The sequence below is a fragment of the Lasioglossum baleicum genome, chromosome 3 (genome assembly GCF_051020765.1).
Source record: "Lasioglossum baleicum chromosome 3, iyLasBale1, whole genome shotgun sequence".
In the NCBI taxonomy this organism is placed as follows: Eukaryota; Metazoa; Arthropoda; class Insecta; order Hymenoptera; family Halictidae; genus Lasioglossum; species Lasioglossum baleicum.
In genome coordinates, this window is record NC_134931.1 from 9,591,700 (window position 1) to 9,619,624 (window position 27,925).

At 36.8% G+C, this 27,925-nt stretch overlaps 3 protein-coding genes and 1 long non-coding RNA gene across 8 annotated transcripts in view; 1 reads left to right on the forward strand and 3 right to left on the reverse strand.

Moving 5' to 3' along the window:
• The window catches only part of Tsp5d (Tetraspanin 5D), a 34,576-nt gene extending 31,778 nt beyond the window's left edge, over positions 1-2,798 (reverse strand). For all 4 annotated transcript variants that reach the window (XR_013008629.1, XR_013008628.1, XM_076420317.1 and 1 more), the window contains exon 1: positions 2,525-2,798. The gene's annotated coding sequence lies outside the window, so the exon portion shown is untranslated. The remainder of the gene's footprint in view (positions 1-2,524) is intronic.
• Positions 2,542-10,697, forward strand: LOC143207167 (uncharacterized). Its single transcript, XR_013008631.1, has 2 exons — positions 2,542-3,040; positions 7,617-10,697. It is a non-coding gene; the product is annotated as an uncharacterized LOC143207167 (long non-coding RNA).
• Positions 3,192-7,720, reverse strand: LOC143207163 (protein THEM6). The gene is made up of 3 exons (XM_076420323.1): positions 7,573-7,720; positions 5,924-6,138; positions 3,192-4,988 (listed from the first exon to the last, which is right to left on the reverse strand). Exons 1-3 carry the CDS (start codon positions 7,718-7,720, stop codon positions 4,752-4,754), a joined length of 600 nt encoding a protein of 199 aa, XP_076276438.1. The 3' UTR covers positions 3,192-4,751.
• On the reverse strand, positions 10,627-27,798 carry LOC143207162 (protein THEM6). Of its 2 annotated transcripts, none has more exons than XM_076420322.1 (5): positions 23,643-27,798; positions 20,371-20,876; positions 16,996-17,210; positions 14,668-14,853; positions 10,627-13,872 (listed from the first exon to the last, which is right to left on the reverse strand). In XM_076420322.1, the coding sequence occupies exons 2-5, from the start codon at positions 20,525-20,527 to the stop codon at positions 13,759-13,761; spliced, it is 672 nt and encodes a 223-aa protein (XP_076276437.1). In that variant the 5' UTR covers positions 20,528-20,876; positions 23,643-27,798; the 3' UTR covers positions 10,627-13,758. The 2 variants fall into 2 exon arrangements, with proteins under 2 accessions (XP_076276437.1, XP_076276436.1); XM_076420321.1 differs by having other exon boundaries at positions 10,627-13,905.
• Between the last annotated feature and the right edge of the window lie 127 nt (positions 27,799-27,925).

Genomic DNA, 27,925 nt, shown 5'->3' on the forward strand with positions numbered 1-27,925 from the left:
CGGCCATGATCGGCGTCGGGATTGTTTCTCATGGGGAACGGAGGCTGCAGCGAGACCAGTGTCGTTGAACAATTCGTATTAGCTTGATTATGAGATTCGTACATAATCATTATTATGTAATACGCGGTCTCGATTGCCTTACGCAACCGGTCCCACGTACGAAACTGTGTGACCCGAATGCGTGGATCGTTCCAGGTCCATTTTGCGCCGACGATTTTCGAACCTTTGCAGTTTTAACAGAACAAAGATGGTTGGGTTTTCGAAACGGATTGTTGCGCGAAAACTGTGCAAGCTGACGTAACGATTTAGATCATTAGCTGGCAACGAATTAATTCACGAGGCGTTTCGCCGAGGTTAACGAGGTCTCGGCAGCAAAATTGCTATGAGCCTCGGTGAGGATGATTCTCTCGGCTTCCGAGACTAGGAGAAACTCTGAGTATGTCGCCTGCAGACTTCAACACTAAATAATTAAGTCGGTGTTAAAATAATTGCAGTTTTCTGCGGTTCAATCTTTCCCACCTGCTGAGGATGACCAATTTGTTGGAACTACTTGTATTGGTTAACAGTTGACACCTTTCGATTAGTACTTACTTACTATTATTTGAATGTATTCGTAAGTTATACCATTATAAAGAGCAGAGTTTATCGTATTAATTAGTGCAAATGGTTTTTGCTTTCGTCAATTTGTAAGGTCCATTTACCATTGTAGAAGTACCTAAAATATAAAAATGCATGCTCGAGTAAACTGAAGCTTTGTCATGACAATATAGTCAAAAAAGGTTTAATATTTGATTTTTCATTTGAAACGATTTGATTTTTAATTTTAGGAAGAGTTGACTGCTACACCTAATAAATTTCCAACGACCTCAACAATAATTTGCAGAAATCGCAGTTAATCTGTAGATCCAAGAACCCTTATTTGTTTAGGCATTAAGAAATGTTCCATTTGATTATTAACACTGTCAGTCAGACTGGAAGTTGTTGCAAAGATTAGCGGAGAGCATTTATTGAGATCTCACACCCTGATAGTGGTATGTGTACAATTATGTAATAGTTTACGATGCTTCAATGCTTGCGTGAGAAGAAAACCAGATTAGATTTCTTACATGCAAGTTTTTAGCTGAACCTGTGAAGAGTGGTGTAACATTCAGGAAGCTAATGGAACCTTTTTGTCAGACATTCCTGATGATTGAAGAAATGAATAAGTCTTCTAAAAGTAACAAAACAGTGAATGTATACAATTTCGCAAGCGTCTTGGTTTCTACTATTTCGAATGCTCACGTAACATTTAAAACCGAAAAGAATTTAAGAGCACCCATATATATTTTTTCAGCATATATATTAACATTATTAATAAAGAAAATAAATCTCTATTTGGCTCCAATATCCTGCAAATCAACGACGCACAACATTTCCAATTTGCACACAGATCCACAGTATAATAATTATTTCTCATCGAGAGGGGTATACCTCGATATTTAATTTCAGCATGAACAAAGAGAAAGTTCGAAGTAAAAGACCGCAATTATTTTTAATTTTTCATCGCAACTATTAAAGCGTGAAATGACGAGCGAGCATGTCATCAAGTTTGACTGTTTCCTATGAGCAAACCATCGGACAATAGCGAATCTACTTGCGTAGGAATTTTCCTGATGTAATTGCATACATTTCTCCGCGTTATTGCATACAACACGTGTTTCACAAAAGGTATCGCACATGCAAATTCGCCTCCGTGCTGACGCACCGATTGATTCCACAATAATACCGGAAATTCGCAGTCGTTTCGACGTAATACTCTCTTTCCCTTTCTCTATCACGTCGATCGGAAGCGAACGACAAAACCGCTATATTCATTACGAACAGCTGATTGCTCATCGTCTTGTGTCTTCATTAATTCATGCTTCGCGCGAGGAATTTCGTAAAACGAGCTGTTACGTGACACTCTGCTGACACGTATGTATGTATACACGAAACGCCATACAATATGCATTGAAAAATCGATCAACTGAACTATTATTATCATTATGCACTTAAAATGACTAATACAATAATAGTTTGTGAGGTGGGTCTGTTCTGACCCAGTAGAGCAAATTCTATATTCTTCTTCTAATCTAATATTCTATATTCGACAAAATAAAAACCGACATCAATATTAATTACTCTGTCAATCTTCTCGCAGACGGGCAAATTTTATAGACTGAAATTATCAGCGCTATAGTTAATTTTAAGCGTGGGCAAATCAACTGAAATAGTTAGAAATTTTTGCTGGATTCAATCGGTCCAAAACATTTTTCTAAAAATTGCTGACCTTGTAGTAGTTTTATAGATTATTACAGCAATCGCAATATATAATATGAAGAGCTTCTAGTTTCTACAAGAAACGTAGACGAAAAATTCAGAACTTTTGAAGAGACGGAACAATTTTGGAGGACAGTTTGAAATGGAGATTGGAGTGCGCGGAAAATTCGAAACGGTTCGGAAGAGGGCGAAACCGGAAGTAAGTTTTCGAAACACTGTCACTTACAGGTGGGACGAGGGTGGTCCAGGGCACGATGGTCGCCGGGAGCTGACAGGAGCTCTTCAACACTGCTCGGGCCACGAAAGTTCATGGAAAGCGAAGTCAAAGGTCGGCGCGCGCGTTCGCGATAGGTTTCGAGCGCCCGGATCGACTGCACGGGAGGAACGTGCAGAACTCCCGCACATCCGTTCTCCATCAGTCACTGTGCGAAACGAAAGTCGCCATCTGACGGCCTACGGAGAAATCCATCTCTACGGCTGGTGATGGCACCGACGAGGGCACTGACGAGATGTGGTGACGGTGATGGTGAGGACACGCCTCGTGACAGATTACCACGGGAACTGTTCTGTCACCGTGCATCACCAAGAGAAACGGCGTTTTTCGACGGTCGGTCTTGTTCATCGCACAATGACCCAGCCTTGTCATCGTTACTGTCGTCCCTTGGTTTCCCTTGGGGGGCCTTCATACTGAATCATTTATAAGAAGACGCGCCAATACGCTGACGGCCGGTATCACGAACGGGTGAGCTCGGGGAGTGATGGATTTCAGTTAACTTGAGTTAACGTTACGTTTGTGGGATTTGGTTTCGAGAGTATTTTTATCGGAAGATATGGTTAAGTTCTAGTTATTGAAGGCTGTTTATATAAATGATTAGAGAAATAATAAATAAATATTATTATATAAATAAATTCTTTTTATTATATTGCCATGTGTGAAATGAAACGCATATTGTATTTATAAAAGATTATAAAAAGTATGATTTTGTACGATAAAACTGTTAATGTAATCTGTATTGTTCTACAGTGGTAAAATATTGCAAAATGATTTGATACATTTCAACAATTAGATTATAATGAAAGGAAATCTGATTTTGTATTACGTCTACTGGAAATATTCCGATGCTTTTTTGGCAACTAGCAGCGATTGATCTGGATCATTATGGATACTATGCATCTACTGAATAATTTATGAACGTTTTACGTATACAAATGCACGACTCCATTAGCACCTGACGTCAAAAGTGCTATAACTTCCTTCCATAGTCAAGAATTCTAATTGAAAGTTCAGATAGAAGAACTTTTACAGTCAATCTAATTCCACGTGTCACGGTCATCTTATCTTATTTAACAATAACCGGATATTGTTCTTTCAGATTTGATACTTCTATGTTTCTCCCAAATGTTAAACAACGAAGTGAAGACAAAATATAACAAATCCCCGACAGAACGATTTCAATCAGTCAAGTGTGTTGATATGTCGGTGAAAAAGTCAACGGCATAGAAAAAATAAAATAAATAGTACATTGAACAACACAATTTGATCATAGTATTCACGTGCCATAAACAAATTAAAATGGTTACACCATTGTATTATAATTAGACTACTGACCTCATGAAAATTAAACAATAAAAACAGCAAAATAAATAAAATTCGGTAGGGTAAACTGTACAATGATTGGCACCCTAAGCCAAAATCGTAGTAAAAATCTTTGTCTTTTTTTGAAATGTTTAAGCGAGCTTAACTTGCTATTATTATAAGCTGATAGAGATTTTTCGGCAAAATCAAACAGTTTTACGAGTCATAATAAATATAAATATATCGTTTATTATAATATAAATCGTTTATTATAAAATATATTCAGTGAATAACAATCGTAAGGCAAATAGCACAGTCATTGTCACAGTAAGAAGTAAACGTTAAACAGGCTATTTGTTTTATAATTGAACATATACGCACTTATTACAACTGTAGTACAGTCCGAAATTAAGTTAGAAAGCGATAAAGTATACTTACTCGTAACGAAAATTTTAATAAAACACTAACAGTCGTATGTAGAACTCTGTTATGACAACTTACAACGATGCTTTGAAATATAAATAACAAGCAATATAAAATGATTTTCTATACCAGGAATTCTTAATATTTGCCGTTTAAATAAAAAATGCCAATAACTACTGCAGTGCCAGCCATAGTACAGTTTACCCTATTGTAAATTTTGATATTCTAGATCGACCTCTACCTACCGAAACTTTCATAGAAAAAAAAATTTACGCATTTCATATCTGCAAATTACCAATTATCTCGTGCTGTGTGCACGAATTAACTTCGAATAAATCTCAAATCGCTCGACTTTTAAAATTCCCCATTTCTTTTTATTCGAACATTTCTGAGCGCTTCGAAAGTGCCCTAAAGTTATAGGCTGTAACAATATGCTAGAATTACAAGGCAGGATTCAATCACGTTTCTTCAGCTTTTGAGAGGACTCCTCCATGGAGTCCATCCACAATTGAAGCTCCTTCGTTATCTGTGGCTGTTCGGCACTAGGCTCCAGTTCTTTGACAATATCGGTCAAAGGAACTTTGAGGCCAAAAGTAGTTTGTTTACTGAGGCCGACAGCTCTGACGAAGCCGTCTGATATGCTAACGAACTGATGCTCCAGGTAGAGGTTCCTGTCATCCCAGTAGATCAGCTGTGAAAGTGAAACCAGTTTTAAACGACCGCTCGAGTAAGCCTTGTTCGCTCGCGAATTAACCTTGTCGTCCGAATGTCAAGTGCGCTATTGCAATCACACTGTTCAACGCGTATTTGGATTCGTATATATTGTGTAAATACGATGTCTTGATGTTGTGTGAATATCAATCAGTAAGTTACTTTCAGTTGGAATGTATAGTCTTCTATAAGATGCAAATCTTCATGTGCTGAATCAGATGGTGTAGGCTAATGTTGCATTTTTAGTACGACAGTACGTTTAAATAATATGTAATGTGTGAAGAACGCCTGAAATGTGGAAAACTATTGGCATCATCCCGATATTTTTCAATTTATTGAATCAAATAAATAGATGTAGAAGGAATTCTAATTATTCCATGTGATAGAGTGAGACATTGACCTACAGATGACCATGGTAGAAGTTCCGAATCATGTTCCATTTTCAGAACACATACGAAATTGTTTTGCAAAGCAGGGTGACTCGACACGCATAATATAGTATTAAATTACACGACCACATTTAGAGGTGTTACAGTTTACAGAATCGTATTATGCAAGTATGTAACAACTGCATACTAAAAACTCGTGAACCACAAAGTCCTAATAAAAATTGAGAATTTACATTTTGAATACCTTTTCTAAATAAAATAAAGAATATGCACAAAAATTGACACATTTTAGACGTCTTTTCCACTGTAACTATTTTTTAAACATATTTCTCTATGAATAAACCAACATTAACAAATCTTATGTAAGTTAGAACTGCATAGCTATTACTCTCGAAGTGCAAAAGTTGAAGGTTTGCATTTTGTTTAGAATCGATTTTACAAAGGTGTATTACAATTTTTTACCTAAAGTTATAAGTTCGGATAACAGATTGTGAATCAATTTTTGCAATGAAAACTTGAACAGTACCTTGGTCGTGACCTTGAAAGGTGTGAAAACGGGAAGAGCTCGCCTGTACCGGGTTGTTGATGCACCTTGCACCGCGCCCCCACCTCTCTTCGAAATTGCAGTATACAAACCGGTGCAGTCCCAGTAATAGAACCTCGCGAAATCTAGTTCTCGAAGGTACCTTGCATTGTTCATATGCTTCAGAATTAAATCGACATCCTGGGTGGTGCATATTCCTGTAAAAAAATTATTCCATCGATACAAAATGAAATAACAATTCGAACCGTAACAAGAGGTAGTATACTGTATTACTTTGGTATGACTATCACTCGTAAGTGAAGCATTGTAATCTAATCATGGCGCGTTGTTTTATTCATAGCGAGATTCACGACCTAAGATCGCACTGCAATCTTATCGCCGGTACAATTTTGACGATTCATCACGGCATAAATGTTTATTGATTCAATTTTGAATTTTTGTAAAGTATTTGTATTTTTGCTGATAGGTTGAGGAGTTTTGGGATTATAGTACAGGTAGGTGAATTGCATTGCGGACATTTGATTACATTAACATTTAGGTGTAATAGAAAAAGTGTAAAAAGCAGCGAAAGAAACTTATATAGTCAACATCCTAATAGCGTCAAATGTCTTCCGGTTTGACGTGTGTCACATCTCATGTTAATTGATACCATTAATGGTTTTGTGAAGCTGACGTGCATGATCGTGTAAATAATAAAGAAACAGTAAATGGTAAATTGTATACGCAATTATACAATACACATTGATCGAGATATAATTTTATACTGTTCACGAAATGATATTGATCTTGAATATATTGATCTTCCAAATGCGTTTCCTGTGATTAATGCAGTGGACTTTTAATAGTAATCGGAAGAAGGAAGGATTTAGTTCATTCAGGCATCTGATTTGATCAAATATGCAATGTCTCTCGGAAGTGTTCGTGTTGTTAATGACATTTTTATATAATATTGCCAGATTTAATTTAGACAACGCTTCTAGTCCAACAAAGGTAAAGAATAATATATACAGGTAAACCTTAGACTGGATTTTCAATGTTTTAAAACAACATTAAGAATGCATTTTGCAATATTTTTTATGCATTCTTCAGTGTCTGTTGCACTATTTACTGCAATGAATTAAGTAAACAGATTATATTAACGACTACGTGCATATACGATCAAGCACCGTTCCCGTTAATATACATATACTGCTGTTCATTAAATATGCTTATACATATTTTAAAAAGATAATTTAAAATAGTTTCATTTTAAATATACTTATTTGCATTCACTCAATGTCTGTCTAAGAATAAAAGGTAGGGTACATGAACATTTAAAAGTATAGTTTCTCCTTCGTCGCGATCGACATCGCATATCGACAAAAAATAGAAATTGCAATGTCTAAATAATAAACTTAGACATCAAATCTACCGTATCACGTGGCATACTCGAGTTTGCGCAATTCAATCCAAACCTCGAGACCGACTGAGCCGGCAGAATAGGTCAATATTAATTACTGGCTATCACGATCAGAAAAAAATACTACATCAACAGAAACCACCAACAAGTATCTAAGATTATCAGAATTCTCGAAACATGAAGATATCTTATCAAGAAATATAACATAAATTTTACAATAAACTTTACGAACCATAAGTGGTAGTGGTTTCTAACAGACTCTTCCTCTTTTTGCAGAAGATCCTGCCAGTACCAACTGTGAAAATGATCCTGAGGAAGTAGTTGACATCAAAGAACATGAAGAGAAGCAGCACAAGTACCAATGTACAGGCGCAAACCATTTTTCTGTATCGATTTCGAAAGTCGAGGTAAAGAAAAAAAATTGAGCGAAGACTATACACGTAGATGTTTACGCGGCAACGGTTCACGGAAGACTGCGAGCTTACTATGAAATACCGGACAGCGAGACCTGACGAAGAAGACGTAACCGGTTTCTGATCCAGCCAAGTCTCATTATCCAACGGTGTTCGTACGTTGTGCTCGGCATGCGCTGCGCCGCGGTCAAAGTACTAGGTCACTAAATAAGTAACACGAATTTCTTTTTTTGATCCGTAATTCGTCCTCGGGCCACAACAGGCAACAATACCTGGGACCCTATCAGGGATTACTCGATTGTATGTGGGTCACTTCAGGTCATTCTTTTATAGGACTTGCATCACGATTTTAATTATCGGCTAAGGTCACCTATCTACCCCCCCCCCTGGAGGTATTAAAGGGATACATTTAATTCGTAAGGATCGTTCCAATTATTCATTTTGTGCTTCTTAATAGACTGCGGATCTTTATGCAAAATAAAAATGTTCAGCAGCGATTGTGGGAAGCAGGAGTTAAATTCATTTCATCCCCTAATAGTTTCTTACACCTGAAAACAACACTGTTTTTAGATTTTTCTAATTTTTCACTGTTTTATATGTCACCTAGGCAATTTCTTCATAAATGCATAAAGATCCGCAATCTACTAATTAGAATCAGTAATAGTTCGGCTACCACCGTGATCACATGCACTGTGAATTTGCAATGTATTGGAACACTAAATTTTTAATTCTTGCGAAATTCTTAATATTCAATGCTACGAATACGCCGTCTCCCAAACATCGGAGATGGAATTGCTTATACAGATTTAAAAGTGGATTTTTGTGGTGACATTTGTGTAGAATTTGCAAAATGCAAGGAAATTAAATGAGAATTCAGTAAAAATTCCAAATTTTATTTTTTTAAATAAAGCGATTTGATTTTATCAAATTTTTTAAGTTGCTAGATCGTCAGTCAAATTGATTAATCATTAAACTGTTATAATTTCGTGAGAAAGAATCGTACGACAATGCACGTGGACTCATTTTAAAGTTTGAAGTCTCTACTTTGACAATTCATAATACATCTGTGTCTACAAATTGTTTGGGTTACTGAAACTATCGTAGATTAAAAATTGAACCTTCCTGTTTACACTTATGCCTTAAAAATGTGATATATAATTTTTTTTTAGTCGTTTTACTGGGCTTATTTTCTACAATGCATTTGCAGTTTTCAACAAACGAGTATGTACTTACAATTTTTGGAAAGATTGTATTATAATTACGTCGCTGTTAAAAATCGATACGTTCATTGTTAAATTGATTACTTGAAGCACAGTTTATCCAAGAGCTTAGAAAAACTGCTAATACTTGAGGTTATGACGTAAAAAGAAAGTCCAATAAGTTCATTGTATCCATTGTATCGTGAACTGAAACTTTAAGACGTCAACTTGCAAATTCGATTGTTTACTTCGTAGAATAAACTTGCAAGGCAAATAATTCCAGACGGACACTAGACCGAAAACTCCTGAACTATCTAAAGAATATTTATTTGTTTTCTTCTTTTGGACAGTGGTGTGTCGACGACATGATTATCGACACTATATTTATCCGATACAGTGACAATTATTATTATCTAGAGGTATAATAACACGTCTCCGCATATGTACGTACAACGTCCAGAATGCTAGAGCTGTCAAGGCTCGCTAAAATCCACGGCTACATTAATCACCAAAAAACTACGATGCGGATTTTTAATCGGAAATTCGGTTGAGGACATTTCACGAATTTGTCTGAAACGGCGCCGGTAATAAAAATCCTCGAAAACCTCGAGGATCGATTGTGATAAACGTCGACTCATATCCGGCTGATTATCCTACTCGCTGAAGAGCAGTGCTGGGCAAAATAGTACTTGAAATTAGGTATAAAAATATTCTCTGAGAAATATTCCCTTGACTGTCGCTACATTGGTCGATTTGAAAAATCGTTTACTTTCGTATTCGAGGAAATACTATCCAAAATATTTATTTGATAGACAAAAGCATTATTACGTACATTTCAGCAAGAACTTGTAAGAAATATTTTTATATATGGATGAAGTTCTCTCTCTCTCTCTCTCTCTCTCTCTCTCTCTCTCTCTCGCTCTCTTTAAAATAGCTGTTACTATATCTTGATAACTATTAGACTGTAGATTTATATGCAAAATAAAAATGCCCTCCATCATTGCACATACGGTAGCTAGATAGACAATCGTTTCTTTTTTGAATATTTTAATAGGCTAAAAATAATTACAACAGTATTTTTACTGTTTTTATCATTTAATGGTAAGTACGATGATTCGACTGATGATTCTTATGCAAAATAAAAATTGTCTGTGTTGCTTGCAAGACGCAGGAGCTACGCAAACAATTAATTTCATTTTATTGACAATTTTAATACGTTGAAAATAGTAGAACAGTGTCCCGAAGGTCTCCTTGTCATTCCCACTGTTTTGAATTTGAACTGGTCAACTATATTTATACACAATACAATGAGTTACTGAGTTACTGTTTCTCACATAGCTTACTATGTCCGAGAAAAGTTAATAATTCCAATTCATACATAAAGAAATACGTCTTTTCGAATACCCATGTACTTAGATAATACTGAGAAATACATCTTGAGAGAAACACTATCGTAAATAAATTAAAGTATTTCAGTTACTATTTATAATACAGTTTTTTAATGTACCCAGCCCTGCAGAAGAGACACCGAAACTAGATCAGAAAGTAAAAACCTAAAACGCGATTTGCATCGCGCGAAGGCACGTCGAGTGCATCGTAGAAATATAAACATCTCTTTTGTTAGCTCGTTTGTAAAATAGATTGTTGCATTTCTGCCGTTCTTGCGATTCAACCTTCTCTCTCTCTCTCTCTCTCTCTCTCTCTCTCTCTCTCTCTCTCTCTCTCTCTTTCTTTTTTTCTTTTTATCCCGAAAGAATCGTTTACCGACGCCAGTCACGCGTTATAATAAAAAAATGTAAATAACGTCGCGCGAGTTGCGATTATTCTCAATAAAGACGACTCTTCAAACCTCGGAAGCGCCATTGAAGTGGATTTCTCGGCCTCGGTGGAATCTTCTCTGAAGTCACCGTGGCGCACCGTTCCACGGTGTCGCCGGCAGCCTTTTGTAAATTACACACATACATTCATACACACTTGCATACATACATACATACATACATACATACATACAGAATTCCGTAACGAAATCTATTGATACATCAATCCGACCGAGCACCCCGACATTTTGGTAAGCATTTTCAAAATGGTACCACTCTTTCATCACTATGATCTTTTAACTCTAGACAATTTTTTGCAAAACTTTTAATTAGAACATTTGAGCCTTGTGATATCAGTATTCTCAAATTCAATAGTAAATATTAAGCTATATCCACACTGAACCTTCTTCTTTTATTTAGTAAAAAGAAGGTAACAAAAAAACGACAAAAAATTACTCGATGTTGCTTCAGTATGAACATAGCTTAACTATTTTCATTTTTATGTTCTGCTTCTTTGTAATATAGGTAAAACATTTTTCCTCTTATATTTAAGAGTAAAGGATTCAATTGAATTCGTATTTTTAATCAGCGTTGTCATTTCCACGCAAGATAGCTTATTAAGTATCTAGGGTTAATATGTTGTCGATATATAGTGACAATTAAAAAATCATCGAGATGAGAAGGTTGTATCTTTTAACCCTTAGCACTCGAGTAGCGACTCTGAAGGACCACTAAAAATTGTCATATCATTATTCAAAATATTATTTACATTATAAAATTTGTTTGTATTTAATAAATTACTATAATATCGCTTTCATATCCATAAAATGAAAGAACTCATATATACATATACAGGGTGGTCCACGCAACTTGCACACCTATAATAACTTCCAAAGTATGTGTTGCACGAAAAAGTTTTGTATACAGAAGTTGCATGGTCTGAAGGGATACATTGTGTAGTGTATTTATATATTTTTTTTACAGGTGGACGCGTAAAGGACATGTGAAGGTCAACTTCATTTTTTTAAATGGAATCTGGTATTTTTTAATACATCAATCGATTCAGCTGGACATTTAGTGATTTAAATTGAAATATCTCCTGAACTACTAACTTTTCGACATACATAGTACTTTTTTATAACGAATGTCCAGCTAAATCGATTGATGTATTAAAAAATACCTCATTCCATTTAAAAAAAATTAAGTTGACCTTCACATGTCATTTTCGCGTCCACCTGTAAAAAAGATACACTACATAATACACCCCTTCAGACCATGGAACTTCTGTATACAAAACTTTTTCGTGCAACGCATACTTTGGAAGTTATTATAGGTGTGCAAGTTGCGTGGACCACCCTGTATATAGAATGGAAATATTCCAAGTCGGAAGAAATCTTTAGTTTTGGAATGAAAATAGCTCCGAGTGCAAGGAGTTAACAAATAATTATTTAGAGGCATTCTCACGGTCGGAAACCACACCATTGCGTTGTCTAGCAAAATAGAGTCGCATCTATCTCTTTTTTGTACTCTTTCGCTTTCTATGCATACGATATGCAACACTCGACACTAGAACCACAACGAAAGTCATAATAATCCAGATAAAATCCCTCAAACAAAATCATGCGAGTCTCAATACAATAATTGATGCAATTCATACAAAATCTATCGTTCACGTTAAAAGTCATTCACAGAGAATATTGTTCAATTTTCATCTTGCTAATAACTAATAATGCTAATAAATTTGTAAGCCAAATAATTCCAAAACGGTAGTATAACTGTTCCTAATCTTTGATAATAGTTAACATAAACAGTTACATTCTTGTCTAACGTGACACAGCAAGCTGCATCGACGATGCGTACATTAAAAATTACGATCCTAATTAAAATGAGCGTTTGAATGATGACTTTTAAGTCTCTGGTCAAGAATAATCCTCAATAAAAAATTACTTATACATCCAAATGTGTCTCGTAAAACATGTTAACTCTATTTTAACGATTCTCTGACTGCAATCCTAAAAAAACACAGATACTTAGGCGTTCTTTAACTGCAACCCCAAAAATCAAAAATATGTTGAGCCATTCTCAATCGAGTGCCTTAGAAAACAAGCATATTTAGACAATTCCAATCAATTTACCTAAATAACAAATATAATAAGGGGTTTTCAATTGAGTGCCTTAGAAACCAAACATATTTCATTATTTTCACAAGGAATGATGCCGAACTCGGAAAGTTAAAAAATTATGAAACTGGGGATATGTATTACACAATACGATACATATTACACAATTTTTTGCTGACCAAATCCACGTTAAGAGGTTGAACTCGACTCTTGAAAATTCGGCTATTTTCCGATTTTGCACTATAACTGGCAATGGCAACCTACATATAAGATATAGGGGAAAAGTTTCCCGACAAAAGCTGTTCTTTTTAATGAGAACTATCGTCTAGCAAAACATTTATGAGTTATTTGTATAATTAGAAACGAATCTAAAAGTAGCCGAATTTTCAAGGGTCGATCTCACTCCATTAAAGTCAGTTTGGACATACATATTCCCGAAGTTTCATAATTTTTTAAATTTTTGAGTTCTGGATCATTGCTTGTCAGTCGAAGCGTTCTTAGTCGAGTGCCGCACCCTGTGCCAACGTATATACACATTTTTTTGTTTCCCATTGATCGTAAGGTACTTTCTGAAACACCTTGTAAATACACACATGCATATCGCGTTGCAACAACGTATGGAATCGATACTGAAGCGGGCGTCCAAGATCACGATCTGTAGAAGCTTGAAGCGTAACAATCGTTCGTGGTCCTGTCGTCAGCCGAGTTATTTATTAACTCCACAGAGGCTGTGATCCGCCGAGAAATAGTTCGAGGAAGACCGACGCCCTCGAGAATCCTTGGAACACGTTCGACATCTATACTGTCGTGGTCGCGTAGACGGAAGCGGAAACGACGCCATTCGTGCTGGAAGGCGCATCTTCCGTTTGTCAGCAATTGGTGGTCGCCGCCGCCGCAGCCTGTCTCAGGTGCGCCGAAGAGATCTCGTTGCTCTCGAGCCACTTGGCGACTTCCGGTGGCATCTCCGGTCTCACGTGTGGCATCTGCAACGTGCGCCCCGATTTATCTGCGTCGATCTTTCACGATAAACAGAGAGAAACAAATGTCCCTAGAGTTATCATACTATCGTAACATCCGCGTATGTTAAAGGTTCGGTAATATGGAACCCTGATTTTGAGGCTTGCCAAAGCTAGAATGAATCCTACATGAGAAGATGATGGAATTGGGAGGAGTCTGACTATGCAACAAATAACACGGCAAGAAAAAATCGCACACCAAGTATTAAGGGCTCTCTGTATAAGGTAGACTTCAATTTCCGAATCTGTGGTGGTTTCACTGGTCAAAAAAAATTTTCGAAATCTGCAGAGTTGTTTGAATTTGGAACAGTTTCGATAAATATCAACTCTGTCTTTCGACTCTCCTATACAATGTAGAATATCGTATAAGCATGATTGAGAAGAATTCCTTCAGGATTCTGAGAATAGATGTTTGCACTTTTTAAAATGAGCCTAAAATCATTATCCCACGATTTTTGTTACGAAGATATAAAGGCCATAATGGAACATAATTGGTCATCATGAAAATAGCAGATGTAATCTGTTACTAAATCACACACGATGTATATTTTGTAGGTTTAGAATCTGTCAACTAATTTGACATGTTACACTGTCTTTGAACAGTCTTGTTAGTACTCTATAAAACCAATAAGATTTCCCTTTCAACTGATGCTGAAATGACATTTAATTGTTACGAAAATTATTGGTTCCGAGAAACTAAAATACACGATGTTCCATATTATCTGCATTTATCCTACAGGTAATCAAAGGATCCAATTATACCTGAGTAATGCCAGCCTCGACATCTGCAGTCTGCTTCACTCCTCGTTCCATTAGGGATCCGATCACAGCCTCTGCGCTACAGTCTAACAGTCTCTGTCTGCAAATTGCTATAGCGCGTATGAATCCATCGTTTGGAGTGATGAACCGGTGTTCCATAAACACCGATCTCTCGTCCCAGTATATAATCTGAAAAACAATGTCATTGATTGACACTAAACCTACCACCACCGGTCAAACGACCGGTTCCAGATATTTTATTTCGCAATTATTGGAATTATAAAGTTGCTTTCGTGGTAAATGATTAAATAAATGTATAATATGAACCGCACAAAGTTCAAATAAACTTAATCTTGTTATTTTTTATAAGACAACATGCACCGGCTACTTTTAATTTAATTGACCTATTTTCGTGTCTTATAATTAATCCCTTCGATTGAACATGTCTAGTTTAGCGTACAGAGGAGTGGCAATACACTGGGTGTTAAAATATTAGTCAAAATCCATTTTCATCACATTTATGATATGTTCTGAGGTTTATTAATGCTTCAGCTGTTGCGTCAACTATATAAAAACTAATTTTTGAATGTAGCAATTGATTGAACGTAAAACAGTTAGTCGAATTTTTTGGGAAAATCTATTTTTTTTATGGGAAACCATTTGCTGCGCCACTGATTTGCAAATATCAATATTGCATATGGCATGCTCGAGAGGTTTTGAAGCAGGTGCTGTCGCGCGACTCGTTCTATAAAGGCAAGCTCAACCACCGAGTCCGTGAACAATGGGATAATCGACTCTTCGTTTTATGACAATCTGTTTAATTGGCTTCGATTCTATATTCCGCGTACATAGCTATAAAATTGATCGCGAGGAGGATAGGGTATGTATATCCTCCACTGCGGTGCGTCATGCGGCCGTCGAATGCATACGAAACTATGATGAATGATCGAGAATCGGCTTCGGCAACCAGACAGGAAAGACGACGATTCGCTTCTCCAGTTTGCATGACCGAAACCGACGATTTTATTTGTTCGTTCACGTACAGTTAGTCTTAATATTATTCTAACACCCTTCAACTCTTTGCTGTACCATTTCAAATACTAAAGATTGCTTTTTATTATTATTTTAAAAATTCTGAAACATTGACATCGGATGCTGCAGACGCGAATAATAATCAGCATCGAAAGATGTAAGAACCTTTAGAGTTTTTACCACACTTTCACCATTAGTGATTTATAGCAACGTCGCCCCACTTTTGATGAAATCTACAAAAATTATTTTCTCTGTGCTTTAAATTTTTGTATTTTCTAACTTCTCAAAAGAACATTCAAGTATCCTGGTGAAATTTTAAGCAAATATTTCGACCTTCAGACAGGTTATTCTCTTTTAATGGATGTTCGACGACAAAGTGGAGTCACTGTATGTGTCTCTTTGTTGAAAGTTTACCCACGTAAAAGAGAGGAAGAGTTTAGAGGATTTCCAAGAAGTTATCGAAAACAAATGTTGATACTTCTCGTGTGTACCTGGACGAAGATAATCTGACAAAGGAGCACTAAAAAATCTTCGAAGAATCCCCGAGACAATCGGTCAGAGTCCAGCCGCGCGTGACGTAGCTACTAAGATGGGACTAACAATGACTCTTACGATGTATCCAATATTGCAACCTGTCTGCAGGAACGCGTCGTAAACACTTCGTAAAGCAAACCAAGCGTAACCGAAACTGAACACAGTAGCATTGTGTGTGTGATCTTCTCGTGAGCACTCGATTTCTTTTTGTGAGACGGAGAGGTGGAATTCGCAGCTCAATATATTGCATGAATTCTTGTCAAATGGATATTATTGTATTGTTCAATTTTTCAAAAACCAGATATTATTATAGTTACTACAGTTACGGGACCTGTAGCATCATCATTAATTTAAAAATTGCTAATATTTATAGTTCACAATAAACACAGCAATCTAATGGTATCTTTATTCCAAAATTAGAACTATGTCTTGTATATTGTGTTCAATTTTAAATTAGTGAAATAGTTTATAGTGAAGACAAAAATCTGTTCTCGTATTATTTTTAAAAAGTTAAATATGTATATTAAAAGATTTTTTAAATCTAAAATTGCTAATACAGTTCATAATAAAATCAGTACACTGTGGATTTCCTTTTTGGAGAATAAAGAGGATGCTGAATCGCGAGATCGATTACCGTAGCAATTAATTAGCATCTATAAAAATGTAAAAATTTGTCTTAACATCCGCTGCATTAATTAATATTATGAGCACATGGGGAATGCAGTCGCATAAAATACAATAGGTGTGTAATAGTCTTCAGCATACCTTGGACGTAATTTTGAAGATGGAAAGCGGCTTGACAAATCGACGATAGCGAATCGTCGCAGCCCCCTGTACAACACCCGTCCCTTGCGAGCAGATCTCGCGATATAGGCTCGTCCTTTCATAGAAGTCCGCTCTTGCGAAGTCCAGCTCGCGTAGATATCTCGCGTTGTTCATGTGGTAAAGGAGCGTGTCCACGTCGGTGGTGGCGCAAATACCTATCGAAACCAAATGTTAGTATAACAACCAACACACGTGGTATTCATAATCATATTTTCATTCCAAGATCCAGACCCTGCGACTCAGACGCTTATTTCTTACTTCAAGACTCTGAAACCGCAAAGTAAGAGTCCTACAGGGCAGAGAATGATTAAGAGGACCAGTTTTTTAGATTATTGAGTATTAGGAAAAAATTATGTATCATATTTTATTCCAAAATCCCAAAGCTGCAAATTAGAAACTCTCAAACACCAAGAAGGTGTTGAAAAATTCTTATTATTTGTCATTTCAATCATCACGTAACCATCCCTGATCTTGCAACACTTGAGCAACTTCGATAGATCGATGATTTCGATGGATCGATGAATCTAAACGATTCACTATCGCGAAATCGAAAAACAGACCACGAGGAGTCGCGACGGCGCTTGGCGCGAATCGGTTTCCTCGTTCGTCGCAAGGACTAATAAATAAAAGATTAGCATCCGTCAGAATATTGTGGCATACTAAGCGCGTTTCGAGGATTTATTATTATTCGTCGTAGTAGTCGCACGGCGTAACAAAGACGCGTGTGTGTACCTATGTGTTTCGAACACCTGGCTGTTCGAAAGGATAATACATAGTAATCATATGCACCGACAAAAGTTGATATGTTGCAAATGGTTCGACCACCAACGTTTTTCTCTAGTTGAGAATCAGTGCGTCAACTTCTAGCACTAACGGACTAACTTTTATGTCGATTGGAGTGTGCCAAGGGATTTTCCTACAGTTTCCGACACTTGTTAATTAATTTTCTTGTAGTCTGATGTACGGAAATAATTAACATTTTTTAAATATTTCCTTGAATATTTTCCATACTTGTTAATTATTTCCGATTCAAAGGTGATGCAAGGTTAGGTGCATAGTATTCTGTTTGGGAATTTGGCAAATGCTTACGTCGTATGAAGTTCTTTGGAAACTTTTTTTAAGGAATATAATCGATTTTCTGAGAACAGTGTTGCAGCGAGTGTATAAAATGCAATAACATGATCCCATGTTTCATTATTTTTCTTTTTTTTATCTACAATTTTTATAGCAAATCGATTATACGTCCCAGAGATAGGATGCATATGTAGTGTGCTCGACGAGCTTAAATTATTATAACCGACCTTCAACGATTCGCAGTAACTAGTATGATATTAATTAATGGATTCTTTATAAAATAAGTTACATTTCAAGCTAATAAAACATATATATTTTCATTTTATGGCGTGAGGAAGGTCAGTTTGAAGTTGCGGAAGTATCTAAACAAGATTTACATTGTTCATTAGATGTTCACGTCTAAATGGAGTGAAACTCTGAATAACCAAACACAAGAATTAGCACTAGAAGCATTCGAAGTCTCAGACTGTATCATTGGACACTTGTAAGAAAGTTCTACTTAAAACATTTCTTCAAATAATTACTTCAGAAAAAATCTGCAGTACACCCATAGACGTTCATGAGTGGCAAATTCCATCCTGTTATTATTAACAAATGATTCTCAACAGTCACATTAGTGAAACTCTCTTATAAAAATGTCCACAAAGCTCCTCCATCCAATATCAAAGGTTCAAAATCCCCAGATTACAACTACTTTCCGCAAAATTATTTTTCAAGAACGAAGCTAGAAAAGTTCTTCGTTAGCCCACTGAGACAGTGTGCAGAGCCATATACAAGATTCTAGATCCTCGAGGCTCCTCAATCGGTCCCTCCCGAGCATAAGACATCTACATCCCTTATCACCAGAAGACTCGTGTTTACGTTCCCCGGGTTGGTCCAGTTTCGCAGAATTTCGCCGCGTTCGTATCCGAATCAATACTCGGTTGGATTTGCGACACAAGCAGCCGGCCGGTCAACTGACTCGCGTGTGGTGGGTCAAGGTTCCACAGGAACGGGACCGCGGTAAGTCGTCGAATTGTAAGGATTCCATGGACTGACGTAGCGACCGGTACGAGAATGAGATGCATTTTCACGGAATCTTTGTGTTCTTACGCGTATGGTATTCGATTACGTAGCTCCGATAATTCTGCGTACAACACGTACCTACTCAGTCAAGTCAGTCTCTGTCTCTCCATCAACCTTCCATTGCGACAAATTGACGACTGCGGTTAACTCCCGCACTTAGTCATCACTAAATACTCAGTATTTATACGTATATTCTTTTTTATTTCTGGTATATCACTTGTCTATTCTAGTCGGAAACAATCTACCATCTTGCAGAACCTATACTCATTTCGGTTCAACCCTTTAATTGAGAGATGACATATACATATAACTTGTCTACTTTATTGGGAAACGTTCTGCTACTTTGCAGCACCTATACTGATTTCGTTCCAACCCTTTAATTGAGGGATGACGAATTAATTCATGATTTACATACTCTTTTCTAGTTTTTATAGATCACTTTATGTATAACTTGTATATTAGCAATTATGTATCTCGATTTTCTTTCAACCCTTTAACTGTTAAATGCTTCTTATTTTCCTCTTAATTCAACAAACAACTCTTCGTTCACTACATTGTATTATAGTGTCCACCGTATTAGCACAAAGTATACTGTATGTACGTTGATTGAAAGCAATTAATAGTTACAGTGAGGAGCCAATGTATCATTACTAGACTGCGGATCTTTATGCAAAATAAAAAATGTTTGCATTGATTGCAAGACACAGGAGCCAAAAAGAGAACTCTTTTTTCTTTCAATTATCTTAAAAAGCTGAAATTAATACACTAATCTCCTTAAATCTTCGTAATTCGTCCACTGCTTTAAATTACTCGTGCCCATTTTTGTCATAAATGCATGAAATCCGCAGTCTAATCATTACTATTATCTCAATGACTACACTATGTAAACAAACAACCCCCGAAGAAATGATTGAACTACGTCCCTAAGCTTATCGGTTCACGACAAAAATACTGTTGAACGATTCTTTTAGAAATTCTCAACAATGAATCGTTGAGATCACAGTTGAACACAGACGTCATTCCTAAAGGGCTAAACAGCCACCTGTGAGTACTACGTGAAACACACACGCAAACCCAAGTCAAGAATTGCACTGACAAGGCAGCCCTTGTCAAGACAACCCTGATGAACATGAGTAATACACACCACAGTCTCTCATCTCATAAAAAATAACCTACCATAGACAGTAGTCTCGTCAAGGATGTTCACGCGTTTCTTGCAGAACCGCGCGAAGAACACAGTGAAGAACATCCTGAGGAAGTAGTGTATCTCGATTAGGCCGTAGATGGCGACGATGGCGAGGAACACGCCGGTCAGCACCCAACAAGTGATCATGTTGACAGGCTGAGTGGATCTTCCTCGACAACCTCTTCCTGTCTTCGAGCCCAGTAAACAGTCGTGGAAACTGGCTAAATGTTAGTCAGGCTTTGGGATTCCGCCACCGGGAAGCCGAGCACCACTTTATTGATTCGCTGACGGCGTTTCCTGGCTGGTTTCTCGCCGACGAAGCGCTGCGCTGCTCGACTAGCATGACAGAAACTCATCAGCTTTAAGAGACCAGGACACTCGTCTTAGGGGACCGAATCCCGATCCCATATCTCCGGTGCACCAAGATCTTGATCTTCGCACAGGAAACTCGCGTTGAACCGAGACCAGGAAACCTCGGAGAACACCTCATGTACACCTGCAACGTGAGAAACGTGTCGACGTGTGATCGCGACAGCATACGGATTGCGTTTTTCAGAAAACGTTGCGCGCGCGGAGGGCTCCACCTTTGCTAACCGACACGAAGCGTGCGCTCGACAGCGGACGGATAACGATCGCAGGACATCTCCAATGCTTGTGCACCGGAAGTCTAAAGACGACAGGATACTCTATTCGATTGGCAAACATTCGAGAGTTGCTTTAGTTATTAGATACCGTCACGTGGAGGACGCGCTGCCAGCTGGCAATAATCGAGACGATGGAAATAGGTGTCACAAGTCACGCTTCGGACCACTGTCAATGGAATAGAGATTCGTTAATATGCGTGGAATTTGTTAGTGGTGGCAGAATGTTTCTGTGTAAACGGTTGTTATAAGGAAAATAGTGAAGATTCGGTTTTGGAAGCATTTTCCTTGTGAGAATCTTAACCTTTGCACTTGAAGCTGTGTTAACTCAAAAACCAACACATTTCTTCTGACCTAGAATATTTCCACTGTACATAAGTTACTTCCTTTTACACATATGGAGCTTGTCACTATCGCTCGTCATATTGTTTTAAATAATAACAAAGCAATTTTTAGTAGCGCCTTAGAATCGTCACTCGAGTACAAAGTGTTAAAATTGTCAGTAGCGAGCGTATGTTGGAGATGAGAGTAGTGGTTTCGAAAGGTATGTGAAGTTTGATTTGTGATTTGCAAAGAATTGTTGATGTTTAAATTGTTATAATATGACGAATACGAATGGGTATTCATCATGTACATACATATAGATTCAAATGTCTCTGGAATCACTGGAAAATTTTTTTCGAAATTGAATCGACCATGATTTTGAAGATTGAAGATTCATCTTTGCAACGATGTCTTAACAATTGACGTGCGATTTTTTTCGCTGTTTTATGAAAGAAGACTGCGGACTATGTTCGGTTCTGTGAAACACTCGTGGTATACCTCATATTATTGCAAAGCTGGCACTACATCTTTCATTCAAAGTTAAATAAAGAACTAAAAAAAATTGTACATCAATTTTTATTCCATGGAAAAGTAGAAACTATTTCGTCAATTGTCAATGTTTAAACTGTTATAATTTCGTAAAAATCTGGACTTATTTCGAAGCCTCAACACTTTAAACATTGACAATTCATCGAAAACTCGAAATTTAGTGATCAAACACTCTTTAAAAAGTCACTGTGTACAGAGTCAACCTTTTCATAAAACGTGATGAGCGAAATCTGTGTCACCTAAAACCTGTGATGACAACATACATGCTATATAAGGGTTGTCCAAGTTTATTAACCCTCGTACGCTGTTTAAAAATAGTTGCTGAAAATAAATTCACATTTTAAAGGAACATTGAAGGAACTCGATCACCCGAACTTCAAATGTTTGAATCCTCTATTATCTGAGTATGCTTCATCTACATATGTATAGATAGTTCGATCCCAAACGATCTAAGTAAGGTAAAAGGTAAAGATGCGAAATAACCACAACTCAAAATATATCCCGAATATGTTAGCACAAACGTATCTGGCCAGCTCTTTTCTTATGACCGCGGATTTTATACATTTATAACAAAACTAATTAAATTAAATTCGCAGTAGTACAAGCATTCACAAAATGTAAAAATACTGTTGCGTTATTTAAAACTCATTAAAATTGAAAAAGAAAGATATGTTTATGTAGTTCCTGTAGTATATGTATAGTATATGTATATTCCTGTAGTAGTATAGTTCATGTAATTATGTGTGTTTAAAGTTATAGGAGGGTTGAAAGGGCACCATTAGAATATTATAGAAGTGTAGAAAGATCATTTCTCGACGTTTCAATAATAAATACGCCAAACACTAGAAATGAATGGTACATATATATATTTCTTAAAATGACAAGATTTAATTTATTTACATTCTGCACAATTTTGATCACATGTTTAAATAAAGAAATTTGCTAAATAATTCCCAATATAAAAGCACCATTACAATTTAATTAACTATAAAACAAACAATTCAGGACCATTGAACTATCAGTGAACCATCGAACAAATTTAGCATTCATCAGACAACGAGACAAAATATCTTTCTACAGCACTATTCATACACCCCTATCTAACCATTTACACTTTTACAAAGTTCCATAGACAATGGTCCTCGCTGACATCCTCAGTCAACATGTCAGAACGTGCTCAAACTTCTCACAACCGAGAGGATGATTCACATGTCACTAGAATGTTTCCATTCTACATATATAACAATTTTCATTTTATGCATATGAATATATCATTAAATGGGTTACAGTATTTTAATGAAATTAAATTTCAGAGAGGTTTAATTATAGATTAATTAATTTCATATGTTCTGATATATATAATCATGATTGTGGAGTTTCAGAGCGGTTTAATTATGAATTAATTAAATTCATATGTTATGATATATTATATATAATCATAATTATGAATTAAATAATTTCATAGAAAGTTTTAATATTAGAGGGGTATAGCTATACATATAATTAACATTTTATTCAGGGTTCCATATTATTAGTGATTTAGTAATTCATTAAATACAAACAAATTTAATAATGTAAGCAAATATTTCAAATAATGATATAGCAATTTTTAGTGGCGCCCCGGAGTCGTCACTCGAGTGCTCAGGGTTAAAACAAAAGCAATAGAAAAATATTAAAAATATAATATTTAAGAAAAACATTTAACATAACACTATCAAGAACAACAGAAAACTTGAAACAAAACCTACTTTCACCACTTTTTCCTCGAAATGTTGCCGCTAATCAGTCTCCTCGCGTTCCGCCTCACAATTTCAAAAGTCGGCAAAACTGACGGTCCAAAATTTACGGATCGGCAATGCGCCACTCGAAGCCGTTATCAGGTCTTCTATCAGCTCTTTAATCTTTTCGCCGTTTAATTCCCAGAAACTGCAATCGATGGCCGCACGCGACGATGACAAGACCAGCTGGTGGAAACGCACCCCTTACACCCCTTGTATCCGCTGCAACCCGTTGCAATCTCCGGGCTTCAGTGCACGCACATGCTCTCCTCAGACCGCGCGCACACCACCGATCTCGAAAACTCTCTCTTTCTCTCTCGCACACACACACACACACACACTCTAAAATCGGTCTGTTCCTGGCGACGACATCTCACGGACTGGCGGTTCGGCGTCTCCGCGGGTTCGTCGTCACCCTCGGCGCCGGGACGTCCCTTTTCTGATGTCGCATCTGCGCCGAGGACATCCAACCATCAAGCCGGCGATCGACCAGGTGGGAGACGAAGCCTCACCGAGCCTTGACGTCAGAATCCTTCGCCGGCTGCGATTATGGCAACCGAACACGGCGCCCAGTTGTTGTTTGTAGGTGGCTGACCAACAGAAACGATCTGACCATTTCGAGATGGGCTTGCGAAAATTGTTCGCACGATTTCGGACACCTACGAATAAAGGTTTCTATTTTTTATAGTGCTGGTTCACAGATTTGTGCAATGAGATTCTAGCCGCGTTTCGGCGTTTGAATTTTAAGTTACACGTGGGCCTAACCATTCTTATCGCGGCTTGATCCATTTTCGGGTGAATGAAGTGTTGAAGAGTTCAATCCCTCACCTGACAATTTTTAAGAAAGTTTTTGAAAATTGTGCTGTACCAAAAGAAACTTAGGAATCGTCTTTTATGTAATAATTTAAATTGGTTACATTGCCTTACTGAAGGTGAATTATTGATTCATGATTGAAAATGCTGTCGCTGGTGAAGGAGATATTTAAAAATTCTCAGCCATGGACTATGGACATTGGAAAATTATGTGATAATCGCTGGTAGATACATGATATGTTAACTGTGGACTGCGTCATAGCAACAGTTTTGGAGTTTCAGTGCTTTATTTTAGTAATTGTGGACAATGGAAAATTAGGAATTAAGTGTAGCCTAATTTGGTCCACTGGCTATATTGAGCCACTATAGAAAAGCTAAATTGTTTAACAGGCACATGATGCGAAAATTATAAAAAGGCAGATAAAGTGAGACATGCATATGTCGAGATATTAGGAAGTGTTTACTCTATGTATACTCTACACTATATCTATGTGATAGGCACTTTCAAACGAGTATACGAAATGCGAAAATACGAGCGCTATTTTGTAATTCAAATTCTATATTGTATATAAAAAGAAATCGTTAAAAATATGAATTAATAATTATAGAAAGCGATGAATTAAAATAATAAATTGTAATGCATTTATTTTCGGAAATATCGTGCAACAAAGATAGAACGTGTTTAATAAAAAATTAAATTAAACTTTTCATATCTTTATATCGATGTTTCTAGTAAATTCGTGATAAAATAAAAATTGATTAGATACGGTTGTCTCATTTCTTTTTATAACCTTTTGTAGAATTTTCCAGGCTGCATCTGCATAATAATCCACACTTTCCAATTGCAAAAAGGCTCACCTGTTCATATAAAAACACACTATACATAACTTCATAAAAAATCTTCATTTTAAATTCAATGGTGACGCTGCTAAAACGCGCTGAATTTTAATTAATCACATCACTATTGCTCTGATTATTATACACTTTTATCAAGAAACTTATTATACTGTTCTTTATCGTACTTCATTTCTGTTCAAATTAAAACAATCATAATGATGTATTTATTCAAAATTTTATAGTTACAGTTCGCTAGACGTACTCATACATTTTTGGTACATTTGCATTTTCGTAAAAATGCTTACAAGGTCAGGATTGCACGAACCCTCTTATCTCTGCCAGCACGCATTGACCATTTCACTAATGCATCAAGGTCCAGCACACAAATAAAAATAGGATCTCTGGCTCGACAGAAATGAAAAAAAACTTTTACGGATAGAGTTCTCACTGGCAGAATGATTAAAAAACGGACCATGAATAATGATCAACTGGAAATCATTTCCAAATGATAACGTCGTAAATCCCGAAATGAAAAACCGCAATTGCACTTAAAAAGTCTTTGAATCATAATTGGGCACGTGCGGCCTCGGCCTTTAGGTACTCGCTAATTGATCCATGAAACACACACAACGTCCGCTTTTACATTCACCGAGAGATCACGTGGATTATTTATAAAAGATTCTGCGTCAATTTCTTCGATATTTATTAATAAACGAGCGTGTTATTAAGGCGCAAACAACGTCCAAGTACACCATCATTGCGTCATAATTGATATAAATTAAGAAGGAAAATTGAAAAATCGAATTAAAAGCTGTTTTACAAGTATTTTAACGAGCTTTGAACATTCGTCGATGAAATGGTAGGAATTAGTAGCAATTAACTGCGAGACGGAAGTGCAAAAAGCGTGGATAACAAGACATCGGATGAAAAATACGCAAAATGGATTTCTACAAAGCGGAAATATGTCTGTTGAAGTAACGGAAAGCACTGTTTACTTTACATAATTTTTCGAGTGGATACATTCAGATAAGATTCGCCAGCGACTGATAGCCAAAACCAAGAACTCTTCCCAAAGTACTGTAACAATTAGGTAAAAACATCAATTCTCTTCGATTAATTATTATGTAAAAGAAAATTTTTAAGGTTCCTTTTGGTACAGTATTATTATAAAAAAATCTTATCAATAGATTTCCAGTAAATAAAGCATTAAAATGAGAGAAAATGTTACTTTGAAAACTTTCCACTGTACCGGTTTTCTAAAGTTCCATAATCCTTTCGATTCCTGGTACAAAGTTATGGAATTTCGATCATGTTGGTAAACATAACTTGCTATAATAAGGACGGTGAAAGATCGCTAAGAATGCTAGCTACTTTTGAGCTGTAGTGGCTATATTTTATCAGAATCTTGATCGTACAACTAAAATCGGACGGAACTCGGCTGTAACCCAATATTTCCGAGAAGAAGCCGCTGGGGAAAGTAGATAAATCGTCTGTGAGATACAATTAATAAATTTCGTTAGAAGAGATTCGGAATAGATGGCTCTGTCAGAAACGGCGATGTTACGCATTACACCAGATCAATTTATGAGCTTGTAGAAGGCGCGGTTCTTTCTGTAAATTTGCATTTGACTCGGTCGTTCGACGACACCTTGAGACCATAGTGGAAATTTTCGTCTGCCGCCGCTCCTACGTCGCAAGGACACCCAGAAACTGATGATCTGATTTGTCCCGGTGGTCTTGCGAAAGCTGCGCCGTGTAAGTGTAATGTAATTGTTGCTGAACGGCAGGAAGAACAAGCGCAAGGTTCGTTAAACGTTGTTCGAAGGCGAAGCATGCTTCGAGGCCCAGGAAACGCTTTCCTGCTGATGTTTTATGGAAAACGCGTGGCACCATCGACCACGAAATCGACGCGGAACTGATCGAGAACCGAGCTGCGTCATGGGAATTACTATAGGTAACTCTTCGCACCATCAAATAAGCAGCGAGAGAATATTTATAGGCATTCTTTTGAATCATCGTCGTTCTAATGTTTACCTCATTTTAACTCTTGTGTCAATAATTTGAACAAGATTGTCGAAGATATTCAATGATGTTGCAGTCAAGTTGTTAAACTTCACAATTTCAGGTCAGTTTTTTATATCACAAAAGGAGAAATCAATTTATGATCACCTAAGAAAGAAGAAATCTGTAGAAACTTTGCTACCTGCAAAGTATTGAAAGTGAATATCCGTGTACCCGGGTAATCCTTATTAACATAATTTGTATTAATTATTAGGGTGATAGAACGTTGGATATTACATAAACTACCCAGTTAAAACTCTGCGTTCCTATCAAGCGTCATCAAGAAAGTAAAAGGTCGATTTGTACCATCGGGTCACGCGTGGAACGGAAGCGATACAGTTTCGTTCACCAAAGGATTCTTATAGGATTTAAATGTCAATGGATGCTATACAGTATACAGCGAACCCGATTAAATCCAATACATGTATAGCTAGCTTTTGGCCTTTACATGACTGGAGGAATCTTTGTCTGAACGTTACCGACCTACATTTGTTCCCTAACAGACCGGATATGCAACAACGTATAGGAAACAATGTGCAGAT